The following is a 17772-nucleotide window of genomic DNA, read 5'->3' as shown; positions in this document are numbered from 1 at the left end:
TGTCCTTCTGTAGATATTCGGAACTCGGGCCAAGCCTCCTGCTCCAAGCCACGGGTCCAAGAGGAGAGAGGAAACACTAACTCCAGTTGTCAGTGCTAGGTGTTGTCCCAAGCTGTGTCCAGGAATGTTCTGTCTAAAGTGTGATGGTTGCACCTACTTCTACCGCATGTGGTGCCTGCCCCCTGTGATTGTCCTAGCGACTGGGAAGTCCCATGCTTCATGATGGCTGGCTCCCCTGTCTGCCCTAGTTCACCACCTCAGTGAGTAAGCACCTGCTGTTGTTTGTGTGTGTTTTGTGAAGGCACCGACAGGTTAACCCCCCTCCTAACCCAGGATAGATATTACCCCACAAAAGTGGTGTAATACCCTGTGGCGCATGAAGCCCAAGGGTGCCACACTTGCATTAAGGGTAACAACATGGGTTAGTAACGGGGTTGTCTGATAGACGTCTTTCCATTACTAATGTTAAGGAGAAATTTCATAGTTTTGGGAAATCTCCTTCTTAGTGAATGTCTGCTGCAATCTTAGATTGAAGGTCGCTGAGAGCTGGCGGAGAAATTCAGACCTCATAATATAGCTGGTATAAATTCCTTTCTCAGTAAGAGCAATTGCACATTTGGCTTGTTTAACCTGGCCGATGTGCCTTTGGAGCTGCCATATTTTGCACTTTTCCACCAGAGGTTTGGGGGGGTGATCCAGTAAAACTGCTTATCCCGTACTCTGATGGAGTGCTAGAGCTCAGACTGTCTGTGTATTCATTAGTTCCTGCAGTCAGCTGCTCTGACGAAGTGTCTGATATGAAGCATTCTGTGATGGTGAATTTGGCGTGTCTCAGCTGCTCCTCCATCTTGGCATGCTCGTAGGCTCTTGCCAGCTCTTCGTAAGTGGACGAGGCACTTTCTGTAGAGACCATGCTGCTCCGTGTTCGGTCTGTCTCCTGTGATGGGCTCACACTGTAGCCGTCACTTTCCTTGTCTACTGATGCGGTAGCTCTTGGTGTCGGCAGCCTCCAGTCTGTTGTTAGCGTGTGTGCAGATATGGTGGGGTGCGGTCTGTTAAGTGTCCCCTGAGTTGCGTATTTATTTCAGGCAGCCGGACTAGCTTTTGCGTTTTTCCTAGTGGTTTGATTTGTCCCAGGTTGGACGTCTGAAACATGGACCAGGGGCCCTGTAGCCTGTGAGACGGACTGGTAATGCACAGTGTGAGTGAGATTTAACAACTTCTGTTTTGATGACTCTCTGAAATCTGCATCAGTCAATAGCACCATAGATCGGTCATCGATAGTTTCCATGGTGTCTTTCTCTTCTATAAGAAGCTGTGCTTGGGGAATATCAATGTGCATTCTCAAGGTATGCTGCTTGTTTAGTGTGTCCGACGTCCTTGTATTCTTACTCATGAGCATTTCAGCCAAACTTTTTGAATCTCTCAGCCTCTTCAGTATCTGTTCTTGTCTTCTACGTCTGACAATCAGCAGTAAAGCAAACAGGAGCAGGACGCCAATCAGGATGCAGAAGATGGTCACCAGAATTTTGATTCCCTTGTTGATAGTCCTTCTTCACTGGACTTTATGGACTTCATGAGTGTGGGGATCACTCATTTGGTGATCTCATTGAATAGGGTGTTCCCCTTGGGCCCCAGCACTATTTGGGTCTGCAGTGTGCTATTTATCAACAGGATCCCCTCTTTGAATCAGCCATTAGGCTACAGAGGGTTTTCCTGAACCACCATTGAAGTTTACTATTGGCCTCCTGAGGAACCCACCTCTGAGAGAAATGCATTGAGGCTTGAAATTACCATTCCGTTCACATCAATGAGATATGTTTTTGATTTTTTTCCTCCCTACTGTCCACCTGCCACACCAATTTGTTTGTTGCACTTATCTTAGGCACGGCACCTTTTTTCCGGCAGGGACTTCAGGGGCAGCAGGGAAAGTCGTCGTGGAGTGGGGGCGCCATATTGCATTTTTAGGGTGCCAACCCCCGCTGTTAGGCAGTGCACAGATAGGTGCATCTATTGAGGGCTAGCAATCTATCCTGTGCACTTTTAGTAATCACGGTGTGGTTTTAAGGGATTTAATAAAGTATTTAAGTTTTATAGGGACAGTCTATGCATGTATTTTGTTATTCCCTAGTTGTTATCACATATGAGTCTTGGGGGGGATCATACTGCCATCATAGTTCAGTGTTGTAAAATTGGCCTGCTTTTCGGTGCAACCTGCACTGTTGCTCTCTCTCATCTGCAGTTCATACCACATTTCTTCCTACAGGTCATACAGTATATAGGACTTAGACAGGGAAGTTCTCTGCGCCACGATCCACACTGTGGTGCCAAATGGTCGGTACTCGAGGTTAAACAATGTGATCGGACATCCGCCATCATTCCAACCAGTCAGACTGAGTCTCACCCTTGTGGTGTTTATACTGGCAAACAGGTCTTGTTCTATTGAAAACGGAGGCTCTTTCCCAATGGTTTTTGCCTCTATGATCTCACTGATGCATCCCGGCCCCACTCCATTTTGGGCTGTCAGAATAAATTAATACTAAGTGCCGCATTTCAAATTTTCCAAACGATAGGAACGTTCGCTGGGACTGATGGGAGAACTGCCCCATTGTTCACTATTATCCTCTGAATACTGAAGTATGTAACCTCAGATAGAGCTCCTTCCATTGTCTCCTGGTATCCGGGAAAGGGTTATAGAAGAGGATGTGCTTTTGGAGACGGTCAGCCAGGGCTGGTCAGGAGGCACTTGAACCTGCAGATTTAGGACAATCTGCTAGGACTCCCATGCATTTTGAGGTAGAGCAGCTGTAATACCCAGAGTCTTCTGCTTTCACCATTCAAATGATAAAGCTTCCATTGCTGTAGAGACTCCTTCGCCCATCATTCGTTACTAGAGTGGGTGTCCTGTTACTTTCCTTCATCCATTTGATTGTAGGCGAAGGGTCTCCAACTGCTTTGGAGGGCAGAACAATATCCCTCATTCATGGTGTTGTTACGGTCCCACAGAAGGTTAGAATTCGAGCAGGGGCGCACAGTCATAAACTTGGACTTGCGCAGATACGGTCAGCCATTGTTATCAATATTTTCATTCTGTTCCCTTGTTTCACAAAATCAGCTGCTGACCTTGATATACACATGCTTAGTCTCTTGTTACTCATATAGAAAAGAAAGCCTAGCTATAGAAAAAGTACAGAGATAAATATATATTGTATTCTCACAGTAACAGCTCATAGAAAAGTATATTGTATTCTCACACTAGCACCAGGGTAAACTGGTAGACATATATGTATAAAGACAAAAGAAAGTAAACATGGTGTGTGAATAATGGCTCCAAGGTGTGAAAATATGGGAGTCTCACAAAGGGAGAACTAAGCCAATGTAAACATATGAGAAGACCTAGGTGCAAAATCAAATTACAACCACACACAACCAATATATTATGTTTAATACACCTGTAAACCAATGCAAGAGAATAGTTACCATATGAATGTAGGTTGTTGTTGTCTATCTCTATAGCATTCACTGCTGTCTAAAACTGCCTGCAAAAAAAGCAAGCAAAAGCGTTACAAAGATGCAGCAAATCCAGAATGATGTTTATACCTGTGTTTTTTTTACTTACTTTATTGAAGTTAGTGGGTGAAAAAAAACGCTGCAAAAAGGCTGAAAGAATTGACATGCTGCAGATTTTCTGCACCAAATCTGCAAGTCACAAATAAGTCTCATGTGCTACATAATTCTCGTTGACTTTGGTGGCATCTGGATTTCCTTCAGGTTTTACAACAAATCTGCACTCAAAAATGTATCAAACGCGATAAAAAAAACGTATGCACACAACCTTAGGGTTTGACTGATGGACCTATGGGTGGGTATTAGATTAGAATCTGTGAATACTCATCTAGTGCTTTTATAAGCAATGCACTCACAAGGTGGGTGTGCTTCATGGATAAAGTAAAGCATGTTCCTCAGAGCCTTGATACCTTTTACAGAGAACCTAATTAAAGGGCTTGTCCGGTATAAAATTCTAAATCCTACTGTGAAGCCCCACAGGTGTTGTGTCGGTGCATTACCTTCAGGGACTCCACTCGGCTGGATCTCGTCACAGGTAGGGAATCTTCTATTTGTCGTGACGCCACTCTCAGTATTGCGGCCAGTGGGGACCGCCACTGCAGGTTGAGGGACGCCTGGGGCTGATGGTGAGTGCAGTTAGTTGGAATAGCCTCCTGAGAGTGAGGCAAGCCCCAGGACCCTGTGTAGGTGCGTGGAACCACAAGGCGCAGAATAACTCCACACACGCAGAATGTCTTTCAGGGGTTTTACTCACTTCAGATGGCAGGGTGAGTAACCCGGGCGTAGCTGGGATGAACCAGGCTGGAACCAGGTATCCTTCAGGCTGACTTCTGATGGTGACTACCAACTCGCCTTCCTTAGCCCTTGGTGGTTTGGGGTAACCCCGACTTTTAGTCCCTATGGGGGTCACCCAGGGAAGTTGCTGAAGCCTCTCTCCCCTTCGTTTGCCGTTTGCTTGTTGCCTGGGCCAGATCACTCCAGCTGCTTGCCTCCTGTGAACTGTGGGCCCTAACTGTGGCTACGTGGCTGCGGCTTTTAGGTGTTGTGGTGTGGGCTTTGAGGGCCCCACACCGGCAGGTTTAGCAGGGAAAGTTGGATCTATCCCCGCTCCGGGATCTGCCGTCCGTTTGGGCCTGGTTCTCCCTAGCAGTCTCCTTACTTCCCACTCTGTGCTCTCTCTCTAGCTGGAGATGGGTTTCGGGTAGCCCTCCTAGGTGACCGTTCTCCCCCGTCGGTAGCCACTGCGCGGACGCTGTCAGACTACAGCAGCCCACGGGATCTGCTCCTCTCTGAGCTCCCTGGACTCTGCACTGAACCGGCTCACTGCTCCTCCTCTCCTGTTCTTGCCTACGCCACCTAGCAACCAGGCTCTCTTACCACACCCCTTGAGAGGAGATGGAGGCTTTTGGCCCCCTCCACTATTCCAGTGGAGGTGAAGGCTTTTCCCCCTCCTGGGATCCCCAGGGGTCCTCTCAAAGGTACATGTGTGAGACCTGATCACTATGCGCCTGTGTAGTCACACCTCGGTCAGCCTTCTGGATTACCTGTATTGTACTGTCCCCAGCATGGGTGCAGTACTCAGTGGTGCCTGACCAGGTCAGGGGCGCCACATTCCCCCTTAGTTATCACCAGCACGTCCTCGGGCTGCAAGACAACATTTTAAAATGCATAAAACATTAAAACATGTAAAACATTTTTAAAAGCACCAGATACCATACATCACCACCCTCCACCCACAAGTCCGTTAACCCACCCAAAACCCTCTCACGTTGGCCGCGCCTTCAGCCACTTCTGGCAGGATGTAGAGGCGGCTTTCATGGTCTGGTGGTCTCAGGGTATACCTGGCCTGGTGGATCCGCGCCTTCAGCCTCTTCTGGCAGGATGCAGAGGCGGCCTCCACAGTTGGTGCTGACCAGGTACCCTCTTTGTGGTGGAGAGCCAGGCCCCATAAACAGGCATGCTCTCTGGTCGCAGGTGAGCCAAGGCCCTATATACGGACGTGCTCCCTGGTTGCAGACGAGCCAAGCCCCTAAACAGGCTGACTCTGGTGGTGGTGGTGCCCTCTGGTGTAACTATTTACACTGCGAGAGTTTGTGGCTATAGCCAGTTCATAGCCTTAAGGTTCATTTCTCACATTAGTTTATGTGGGCACATTACTTAAACTTGAAAACGTTGCAAAACTTCAAAACTGGTAACTTGCTGTATTTCTTATGTTATTTACATGGATTCCTCCTCACCAGGGCTTGGGCCTGTAGGGCTGCGGCACCTGTTGCTTCCTTGACCTTTTTCTTCATCTGTGGTTGTCTCATCAGTAGGTCCTTTGTCTTTTCTTTCTTTATCGCTGTCTCTCCTTTCTTCTTCTTTAGGACATGGTGCTACATCTAGCGCGTACCACCCTCTTTCTCCTTGATGCATGGTAAATTGTACGGAGTCTCCCATCTTTAAGTTTCTGCCAGGGTGTCCTCTGGGCAAATGAGCTCTCACATCTCTTCTATTGACGAAGATACCTTCCTTTATACCAGGTGCAACGATGAATCCGTATCCTGACTTCAGGCTAAAGTCCTCCACAACTCCTCTACAAAGGGGTCCTCTGACCTGTGCTTTGGCTCTTCTCAGGAACCGTTTTTCTTCTAGGTCTCTGGCCGTGACTTCTCTCTGCTCTGGGGATGGCGGTGCAGGGGAAAACTGGGTTCTGCTGCGGCGCCGTGTCTTGCGGGTTGGATTCTGCGAGGTGCAGCTTACAAGCTCCCAGGTGAGGCTTTGGGGCAGATCTTCCTCAGCAGACGGTGTCAGGTCTTCTTCATCCCAGCGGGAATATGGCAACATCTCCGGCTCTGGGCATGGATCCACTGCTGGTATCTCCGGGGTCAGCGCCTCAGCTTCCTGGCCTCCTCTCCCCCTTAGTTCTTCTGAGCACCCCTTCGGTGGCAGTGCTGGGGATGGGCTTTCTTCAGCAGACCCAGACGGGGACCTCTTTGACGTGGTTTCTGCAGGAGTTGTCGGAATCCTCTTGGGGGTGTGCGGAGGGAGCATGTACTGATCCACCATCTCCTGTGGAAACTTGGCCTCCATGTCAGCCTTCAGCTGCCAGTACGCGGGGTCCTCCCCCAGCGTGGGCTTCCTAGCCGGGACCTCCTTGGACTGGGGAGCGGTGTCTGCTCTGGCCTTGCAGGCCGGGGTAAATGGCGAGGCAATCTTATCTTGGCGGGCCGCGCCCGACATGGCGGCGGCCTGGTCTTGGCGGGCCGCGCCCTGTATGGCGGCGACCTGGTCTTGGCGGGCCGCGCCCTGTATGGCGGCGGCCTGGTCTTGGCGGGCCGCGCCCTGTATGGCAGCGGCCTGGATCGGCGTCGCAGCTGCGATGGGATCTGTGCAGGCTGGGCTGGGCGTCGCTGCAGCGATCGGAGCTTGGCGGGCCGCACCGGACGTGGCTGCGGCCTGGTTCAGCACCTCACTTGCGGCGCGGACGAGCGTTGCTGCTGCGGTGGGGTCTCGGCGGGCCGGGCCTAGCATGGCGGCGGCCTGGGTCAGCGTCACACCCGCAGCGCGGATGAGGGTCGCGGTGGCAGCCGGTTCTTTGCGGGCCGGGCAGGGCATCGCTGCAGGGACCGGGTCTTGGTGGGCCGAGCAGGGCATCGCTGCGGCGGCCTGAGCTTGGCAGGCTGCACCGGGCGTGGCTGCGGCCTGCTTCAGCGTCGCCGCGCCGGACGCCTCTTCAGGGACCGCGGACGTGGCAGCAGGGGTCGGGGCACTCGCGCTGGCAGGGGCATCACTGGACTCGCCCATCGGTAGCATCATCGGGGTCTGAGTCGTCACCGCCCGGTCTGGCACTCGGCGCGCGGCTCTCCCCTCATAGGCCTGAACCGCCGTGGTCATCCACAGAAACTCCGTCCGTCCCTCTCTGATCAGCCTTCCGACCCTGGCCTCCAGTTGATCGCAGAACTCGGCGAGCTCCCGACACCACCAGGCAGCGGAGCCTGGCTCTGGGTCTCTGCACTCAGACGCCATTTTCTCTAATAGCAAGTTGCTGGCTTCTTTTCCGTTCCGCCGTCTCTGGACGCTTCTGCTCTCTTCACAAGCGAGGTCAGAACTCTGCAGGGGATCTCTGGGTAGCCACACCTCTTCGTGGGCGGTAACTTCTCCCAGCGCGGGCTGCTGTTGTTTTTCAGCGCGCTTTTCATGGTGGCAATATGGCGGCGCTTCCAATTTTCCAAGCGGACCGCCCAGGCACATGGTCACCTGTCTGAACAGGTCTAGTCCTTATCCTGTTCGTGACGCCAGATGTGAAGCCCCACAGGTGTTGTGTCGGTGCATTACCTTCAGGGACTCCACTCGGCTGGATCTCGTCACAGGTAGGGAATCTTCTATTTGTCGTGACGCCACTCTCAGTATTGCGGCCAGTGGGGACCGCCACTGCAGGTTGAGGGACGCCTGGGGCTGATGGTGAGTGCAGTTAGTTGGAATAGCCTCCTGAGAGTGAGGCAAGCCCCAGGACCCTGTGTAGGTGCGTGGAACCACAAGGCGCAGAATAACTCCACACACGCAGAATGTCTTTCAGGGGTTTTACTCACTTCAGATGGCAGGGTGAGTAACCCGGGCGTAGCTGGGATGAACCAGGCTGGAACCAGGTATCCTTCAGGCTGACTTCTGATGGTGACTACCAACTCGCCTTCCTTAGCCCTTGGTGGTTTGGGGTAACCCCGACTTTTAGTCCCTATGGGGGTCACCCAGGGAAGTTGCTGAAGCCTCTCTCCCCTTCGTTTGCCGTTTGCTTGTTGCCTGGGCCAGATCACTCCAGCTGCTTGCCTCCTGTGAACTGTGGGCCCTAACTGTGGCTACGTGGCTGCGGCTTTTAGGTGTTGTGGTGTGGGCTTTGAGGGCCCCACACCGGCAGGTTTAGCAGGGAAAGTTGGATCTATCCCCGCTCCGGGATCTGCCGCCCGTTTGGGCCTGGTTCTCCCTAGCAGTCTCCTTACTTCCCACTCTGTGCTCTCTCTCTAGCTGGAGATGGGTTTCGGGTAGCCCTCCTAGGTGACCGTTCTCCCCCGTCGGTAGCCACTGCGCGGACGCTGTCAGACTACAGCAGCCCACGGGATCTGCTCCTCTCTGAGCTCCCTGGACTCTGCACTGAACCGGCTCACTGCTCCTCCTCTCCTGTTCTTGCCTACGCCACCTAGCAACCAGGCTCTCTTACCACACCCCTTGAGAGGAGATGGAGGCTTTTGGCCCCCTCCACTATTCCAGTGGAGGTGAAGGCTTTTCCCCCTCCTGGGATCCCCAGGGGTCCTCTCAAAGGTACATGTGTGAGACCTGATCACTATGCGCCTGTGTAGTCACACCTCGGTCAGCCTTCTGGATTACCTGTATTGTACTGTCCCCAGCATGGGTGCAGTACTCAGTGGTGCCTGACCAGGTCAGGGGCGCCACACTACCATCACATGTATTTACATGGGCACGGCCGCGCTCAATGCAAGTGCGCAAGGCCGTGGCCACCTAATTGGATTCTGGCCAAGGGTATGCATATTGCATGACCGCCATTGCCAGCTCTGACACTGGAGAATCCTTATAGCACATGCCATATGAGGATTCACAAGTCTACAGTCACGCAAAGTAACTGCATATTTGTAATTTTAGACCGGACAACCCCTTTTAAATACTGCTGGAAAAGCAAATAGGAATGTTCGTGTGCAAACACCATAAACTAATTTTCACAAATTTTAAATTTCCGTGGATAGGACATGACATCGCCCATCAGACATCTGAAAAATCAGGATTACTGGCAGCTGAAGAATGAATGCAAAAAAGCTGGAAGTTTGTTTGAAGATCCAGAGTTTCCGGCAGCAGATGAATCCTTATTTTACAGCAAAGCACCTCCACATAGAATAGAGTGGAAACGCCCCGGGGTGAGTGACCTATACCGTTACATACATAACTTAATATTTTAAAGTAATATTTCTCAATGCCTAACAGCACATCCTACTTCATCTTCTTGGTTTCGCTAGGACACACACACACACACACAACACACAGTGGTATTTCCTAGCTCAGAAACATGAAGTCTCACTCTGCTGTCAAAATACCAACGCAATGAAGAGCCTGAGTTTTGCATATCCTGGTCTCCCACTCTTAAAAAGAAAAGGCCATGGCCTTAATAAAGGAGATAAAGAAGGGTTTTTAACTGTTTTTGAGAAAGTTTTATTTATGGTCTTCATTCTTCTCCCAAAAGTAGATATTATTTTTCCATACAGAAAGAAAAAGTAATTAATATGTTAGAACTATATAAGCAGCAAGAAATAGAAATTAGAATGTTCATGTTTTTGATGGAGAAATATATTTTCTAACATACTTCAAGATGTTTTCTAAAGAAAAAAAATATGTAGACAATTTGATAATTTTAACATACTGACAAGGCAAGGAAATATTTCTGGAAGGGAATTTTCTGCCATCTGGTAACATGATCATGAATAGAGGATACTAATGTAATTCCTGAAATCCCCTTGACAGCTTGAGAGGCTCCTGATTTTTGTAAGCATTGGGTTTCTCACAACCTTTTGAGACTGAGACAATACATATCAATATTAGTAAATAGGCTGCTGTAATAATTTGTTTTAACTAGTTTCCTTTCCCTTTCATCCAAGGAGCTCCTGCAGGCGTCCGTGTGTTAACTAAGGTTTTAAAACTGTACAAGTACCGTATTTTTCGGCTTAATAAAATGCACTTTTCCTCCCAAAAATGTGGGAGGAAAGTGAGGGGTGCATCTTATAATCTGAATGTAGCTTACCAGGGGTGGTGGAGAGGGGTCGCAGGAGGCTGGGGGAATTCTGCGGCGGCTGTGCATGGGCTGCAGTGGCTGGGCTGTTGCTGCAGCAGTTGTGTGGGCTCTGCAGTGGCTGTGCAGTGGTCTGTGGCAGCTGGTGCAGGGTCTAAAGTGGCTGTGGCTGAACCGGCTAGGCTGGCGTTGCGGGACGGGCTGTGAGGACTTTAACTAATGGCACCTAGAGTTGGTGCATGCACAGATGGAGCTCTCAGTTCAAGATTTCATCTGCGCATGCGCCGCCTCTCGCCCAATAATCTCCCAGCATTGGACTTAAGGAAAATGGTGCCCGGAGGTGGCGCTTGCACAGATGAGATCTTGGCTTGCCTTAGTCTCCCAGGTCCTGTAAGAGAGACCAGCCCCAATAGGTCTTTTCACCTCTTGCTCACAGCCAGACCACAGTCTCTTACCCCTACAGCAATCCAGGTTCTTACCCTAGCCCAGTCAGCTACTCCCAGCATAATCCACAGTTTGCTCTGTTCCCCTAGTACACTGAACTCCCAGTGAACCCATTTCTTGGGTCTACCATAGTAAAAAGCTAGGTGGGTGCATCTAATCAAGCCCTGCAGACCTGGGAATTAAAAAAGTGTTCCCTGGCTACGCTACAGTAGATTATACTGTATAATATGTAATTAATCTAAATTAAGATTTGATTTTATTTATATTATATATATACATACATACTGTTATGGTTCGGGGTTCTGTTGTGCCTCGAACCGGTCCAGTCCTGTCATTGACTCCACATTGAGGTCGGTGAGCTCCGCAGCGCCACTTGGCCATCGCTTGAGGCATCAGGTGGCTAGAGTTTTGTACCATCCTAAGCCTAAGTGCTAATGCAGCCATACTGAGCATGTGCGTGATGTCATCAATGCAAGGTTTGATCTTCAGTGACATCAGCGATGACTTGGCAGCCGCTGATTGGTCATGACGACATTAGCAATGACGTGGCAGCCTCTGTATGGCTGCAGCTGATGCCATTACCACATGCCACGTGGCCTGGGCCAGAGAGGCGGCTATAAAAGGTCTGTAGCTCCGCCCATCGGCGCGCGAGTGTCATACTGCATGCTGACAACTAAGGCGGCTATCCTGGCTGTTAGAGTGATTGAGTTCCAGCGCCATTTTCCTGCAGTGCTTGTGGCAGGTGTGTGTATGGATAAGGACAGTGACTACTTCAGGGTTAGGCGTCGGTGCCAGGTATTCGTATCCGTGCACACCTGTACCTTGATACAATGAGGGTCAACCATTGTTCTATCATTCCTCGGTTACCCGGTAATGCTAACCAGGTGACCCACGTGGTCTGACGTGCCCCTTTCGCATGTGATCAGTAGTCTGCAGTGCCAGTTGCCGACTTGTGTATATGTGCCAGCTCTGGGTACCCAGTAGTGCTAACTGGGTAGCCTACTCGGTCTGACGTGCCCTCTACGCGCGTGACTGATTCCTTTGTACCTGTACACATACTGACATGCCCCTCTACACATGTGACCAGTTCAGTGGTAACGTCCTAGGTTTCCCAGTGACGTTAACTGGGTTACCTCTCGGTCTGACGGGTTCCTACACACGTGACCGAAACCTTTTGCGATTCCTTTTGGTTTTGACGTGTCCTTACACACGTAACCATTACCCATGTACCTGTGAGGTTAATAGGGTCACGCTACACGTTGGGGTGTGCCCTTAAACATCCCCTTCCTTTGGGCTCTCCTGAGTTGCTGTATTTCGTTCTCCTGTCCCATAGTGGCTTTAATTCCTGCCCAGCGGACTTCGGGTGACAATTGATATCATACTATTTTATATCCAATCGTCCCCTCCGTAACACATACTGTGTATATATATATAATATATATATATATATATAATATACACACACATTATATATATATATATATATATATATCGTGTCTTTCCAAAAATAAGACCTCCCCCAAAGATAAGCCCTAGCAGGGATTTTCAGCATTTTCGGAGAACGGCTTAAATATAAGCCCTCCCCCGAAAGTAAGCCCTAGTCCCGGATCAATAATGAAGTGTCCGTGCAGCTAAAAAAGTTACAGATACTGCAGGGCACTTCATTATTGACAGCGACACTCGGCAATCACACTCACCAGACGCCAGACGCCAAGCAGCAGGACCTGCAGTGATCACACACCCGCACGCATCAGCTCTCTCACACACACACACACACACACACACAAAATCAGATCTCACACACTCACACCAGATCGCACACACAAACATCGCATCACACACACAGTCAGATCGCACACATAATCAGATCGCACACACAAACATCGGATCACTCGCAAACATCAAATCACACACACACACAAACATCGGATCGCACACACATCGGATCGCATACACACTCACCTCATCCAGCGACACCGATCTCTTCTCGCCGGGAGAATCCTGAGAGGCAGTGCAGAGGAGCGCAACGAACAGGACCTGCGGCCGGACACGTGACTTGCTCTCATTCCCTGCTGCCGTAAATGCTGGATGTGATGTGATGTGTGTGTGTGTGTGTGTGTGTGATCTGCTGTGTGTGTCTGCAATCGGCTGTATGTGTGTCTGCGATCGGCTGTGTTTTTCTGCGATCGGCTGTGTGTGTCTGTGTTCGGATGTGTGTATCTGTGATCGGCTGTGTGTATCTGTGATCGCATGTGTGTGCCTGTGATAGGATGTGTGTATCTGATCGGCTGTGTGTGCCTGTGATAGGATGTGTGTATCTGATCGGCTGTGTGTGCCTGCGATCGGATGTCTGTATCTGTGATCGGCTGTGTGTGACTGTGATCTGCTGTGTGTGATCTGCTGTGTATATCTGCGATCTGCTGTGTGTGTGTGTGTGTGTGTGTGTGCCTGTAATCGGCTGTATGTATCTGTGATCGGCTGTGTGTGCCTGCGATCTGCTGTGTGTGATCTGCTGTGTATATCTGTGAGCTGCTGTGTGTGAGTGTGTGTGTGTGTGTGTGTGTGTGTGTGTGTGAGATCTGCTGTGTGTGTGTGTGAGATCTGCTGTGTGTGTGATCTGCTGTGTGTGTCTGGGATCTTCTGTGTGTGTCAGCTAGCAGCAGGGGAGGACGGCGTGCAGCACCGACCGGAGATCACAGGAGGACCTGGGAACCACGCAGACGTCCTGGTCTGGTGAGTATTCGTCTCCTGGGAAGTGGGGGGTCTGCTTTTTTGGGGGGTAAACTTACCCCCAACCGTGTTTCTCCAAGAATAAGACCTCCTCCAAAAATAAGCCCTAGTGCTTTTTTGGGAGGCAAAAAAAATATAAGACAGTGTCTTATTTTTGGAAAAACACGGTATCTTGATTTGGTAGCTATTCTGCAGTGTTACCTGTGGAGACACGGGGGTCAGTGGGTGCCACCTTTATAAAGACAGCATGGCCCAGGGCTCATCCCAACTGAATGCCCGACCTCTTTGACCGTGGGCGGAACACTACTCAGACAACACAGGATGAGGGAATCACAATATTAAGACTTTATTGGAATCCCAAACAATTAACGGCACATAGCACATAACCAGAAAAACCACAAAATGTAACCGGCAACAGTTTCTCACCCTTCCACTGGCTCACCAGGGATTAGAATGTCCGTGTCTCAGAGCTTCCAGGGCTACTTACTCCAAACCAGCAGCACCCCGCTTTTGGCGGGCACTCACCAAGAATGGAATAACGCTAGAGTTAGGAAGCTGTCTGAGGACCGCAAAGCCTGTAGTCAGGTGACTGGATTGTCCCAAGCTGGATTCCTTCCTTAGGTAGTCTTTGATATCTCAGCCGAATTCTTGCATTTGATGCTGAAGTCCATATAGAATTATAATCCAGGTTCAGTTATGGCTTGACAATCGGATCCGCAGGTCCTAGATTGGTAGCATGTAGCAAGAGTCTTTTAAAAACAATGAGGGGCTTATCCCCGTCTATAAACAAACTATCTTCATGTCTGGCTGAATTTTAACCCATGCTAGGCACTGACAGAGTCCATGTCGTCACATTACCCAAAAAAAGTATCCTTCATACTGGTCTTCATTAAAAGACAACTGATGGATTCTTCCCATCTTACTCAACTAATGTTTTGGAATCTGCGTTTGCAAGACTATACTCTAGGGCACTTTAGTTTATAAGTCCAAAGCATTTTACTTTCAACTTTAAAGCAATAATCATCTGGGAAAAAAACACTTTGTAACATTTACAACTAATATCTAAAACATAAAAGCCCTATAATTTCCACACCAAACGTGTTCCTACAAAGTTGTGTCTACAATGACATCTTGGATTTTCCAAAAAGATATGATGATTGGGAGACCTGACCTAACAAAAGAGCCAACTGATAAGAAAAAAACCATATGTACCAGCTCCAGAAATATAATCCACTGAAGACTTTCAGTCTGGCAGCTTTCTCTGCTGACAGCTTTGAGTATTAACTAAAATGCTGAGAGCTGAAGTGTCCCCTGGTGAAGTCAACAAAACAAAACATATTACTTCCCATTGTCTCATGAAAACTAATAAATTATTATTTCTCCGATTACTGGGTGGCTATCTGCTTTACATGAAAAAAATCTGTTATATGTATCTGTGGTGTAAATATTATCAGCCTATCAATACCTTCTCCTTCTGATACTCTGTAAATACAACCAAAATACCTATAACTACAACTGAAATTTCGATAGCTTCCCACCGTAATTATCCATAAAAGCAGCCAAAAGCCTTTCCACTCTGCTATTCTGTAAATACAATGAGTAATCTGATGGATCCTCCCCTAAAAATCTTAAATATATACTTGTCTGTGGTGACCTATTGGTTTTAATTTACAGTATATGAAAAAGTGAGTACACCCTTCACATTTTTGTACATATCTTAACAGTTTTATGGGACAACACTGAAGTTATGACAGTTTGATACAATCAGGGGTAGGATTCAAATTTTTAATAACAGGTTCTCTGTAAACCCTGCCCATTTTAAAACCACACCCATTCTGTAACCACACCCATTCTGTAACCACATCAATTTTGTTAGCCACACCCATTTTCACGCACTTTCCTCAACCAAAAAAACAAAAAAAAACAAGTAATTTAAAGTAAAATCTCTTTCCCCTTCTTCCCCTCCTATACCTTCACTCTCCTGTCCAGCACCAGTTGTTCCAGTCACTGTCAGTCATATTGTATTAAACGGGTTTTCTACAATTTTTAAAAATTATTACTAAAGGAGCCCTGCTAAAATTGGAACGGACGACCTTCCCCATACAGATCTCATCTCATGTGGCTCCTTTCCCGTACAGATCCCATCCCATGTGGCTGCTTTCCCCCTACAAATCCCATCATGGCTTCTTTTCCCTGCAGATTTTATCCCATGCCTCCTCTCCCCAAATAGCTCCCATCTATGCAGCCTCCTCTCCCCATATAGCTCCCATCTATGCAGCCTCCTCTCCCCATATAGCTCCCCTCTATGCGTCCTCCTCTCCCATATAGTTCCCATCTTGTATGGCCTCCTCTCTCCAAATAGTTCTCATCTGGTGTGGCCTCCTCTCCCCATATAGCTGCCATCTATGCAGCCTCCTCTCCTCCCCATATAGTTCCCATCTTTTGCGGCTCCTCTTCCTGCATCTTCGGCTCACTGAGCGCTTTACCTGTTGCAAGCACCTGCGGCCTCTCTGTCCTCCGTCCTCCTCCGCAGCTCGTCTCTGCATGCTGACAGACGGCAGGAGGAGGAGCTACCTCCTCACACTGCCGTCACCTTTGCAGCGTCAGCGCGTGGCTGCACGCTGGGTCAGGGAGCAGACAGGCTCCACTAAACCCAGAAGTGCGGAGGTACGGGGGTTCATTTGTACTAGTGTTTCAAAGAGACACTAACACAAATGAATACAGTAAACCGGATCGGCAGAGCTGTTTCTTGCCGGTTCTGGGAACCGGCTGCTATTTTAACAACCGGTTCCCCATAACCGGACAGAATCGGCTGAATCCCACTCCTGGATACAATAAAAAGTAGTCAGTGTACATCTTGTATATCAGTGTAAATTTGCTGCCAACTCAACACAGCCATTAATTTCTAACCTACTGACAACAAGATGGAGTACATCCCTAAGTGAAAACGGCCAAACTGTGCTCAATTTGCCATTTTCCCTCCCCGATGTCATGTGACTCATTAGTGTTACAAGTCCTCAGGTGTGAATGGGGAGCAGGTTTGTTACATTTGGTGTCATCACTCACACTCTCTCTCATACTGGTCACTGGAAGTTCAGCATGGCATCTCATAGCAAAGAATTCTCTGAGGATCTGAAAAATAAGAATTGTTGCTCTACATAAAGATGGCCAAGGCTATAAGAAGATTGCCAACACCCATAAACTGAGCTACAGCACGGTGGCCAAGACCATACAGAGGTTTAACAAGACAGGTTCCACTCAGAACAGGTCCACCATGGTTGACCAATGAAGCTGAGTGCACATGCTCAGAATCATAGCCAGAGATTATATTTTCAAAATAGGTGAATGAGTGATGCCAGCATTGTTGCAGAGGTTACAACAAGATTACTAAAGATGATGCACAAGAAAGCCCTCAAACAGTTTGCTGAAGACAAGAAGACTAAAGACAAGGATTATTGTAACCATGTCCTCATGAGACCAAGATAACATTATTTGGTTCAGATGGTGTCAAGTGTGTGTGGCAGCAACCAGGTGAGAAGTACAAAGACAAGTGTGCATACAGTCAAGCATGGTGGTGGGAGTGTCATGGTTTGGGACTGCATGACTGCTGCCAGCTGTGGGGAGCTACAATTCATTGAGGGAATCATAAATGTAACCATGTACTGTGTCATACTGTAATGTTAACAGGAGAATCCCTGCACTGCCCCACTTCCTTGTAAAATACAAAATCTGATCTCACACAGTTTTGTTGGATTTGTCTGTTCTGTGCAGAGTTAATCACATTTGTTCCTTCTAGAGCATAGTATGTGAAATCTCTGCTTTGCAGTCCAACTGGACATGTTTTCACTATCTCCTCTGCAATGAAGTGCAAAATGAAAAAAGCAACCAAATCAGAAGAGATGGGGGATTTTTACCAGGTAATTAACTAAATTCTGTGAGCAAGTTACAGGTCATCTTTAAAAATAGTGTCTGAAATCACAAATAATACAGTTCAAAGGTTTAGTACCATATAAAAATTAAAGAACAGTGTGGCGAGTGATTTCCTGCAGCAGTAATGTGTGTTGATGTCCATATTCAATGCATTGGTAAACAAAGACCAGCAGGGTGCGCCAGAGTGGGGCAGCAAGTTAAAGGGAAGCAATCACCAGGATTTGCGTATATCAGCTAAAGCCAGGGTTGTGGCTAAATCGGCTAAATCCCAGTGGGTAGACGGATCTGTGGGCGAGGCCGGCTTGGTTAGAGGGTGTGACGGCTTGTTTGGT

General features: G+C 48.6%; 1 protein-coding gene and 1 pseudogene across 1 annotated transcript in view; one reads left to right on the top strand and one right to left on the bottom strand.

Annotated features, from left to right (window-relative positions):
- Positions 1–625: 625 nt before the first annotated feature.
- On the bottom strand, positions 626–2981 carry LOC142251837 (cell adhesion molecule DSCAM pseudogene; annotated as a pseudogene).
- A 6324-nt stretch (positions 2982–9305) lies between these two features.
- The window catches only part of CAPN6 (calpain 6), an 87498-nt gene continuing 79031 nt past the window's right edge, over positions 9306–17772 (top strand). Inside the window, exon 1 of the mRNA XM_075322711.1 lies at positions 9306–9470. Coding sequence (XP_075178826.1) covers positions 9306–9470 — 165 coding nt within the window. The remainder of the gene's footprint in view (positions 9471–17772) is intronic.

Source organism: Anomaloglossus baeobatrachus, chromosome 9 (assembly GCF_048569485.1).
Source record: "Anomaloglossus baeobatrachus isolate aAnoBae1 chromosome 9, aAnoBae1.hap1, whole genome shotgun sequence".
NCBI lineage: Eukaryota > Metazoa > Chordata > Amphibia > Anura > Aromobatidae > Anomaloglossus > Anomaloglossus baeobatrachus.
Note: the sequence above shows the minus strand (reverse complement) of the source record. Positions and strands in the feature narration are given on the sequence as shown.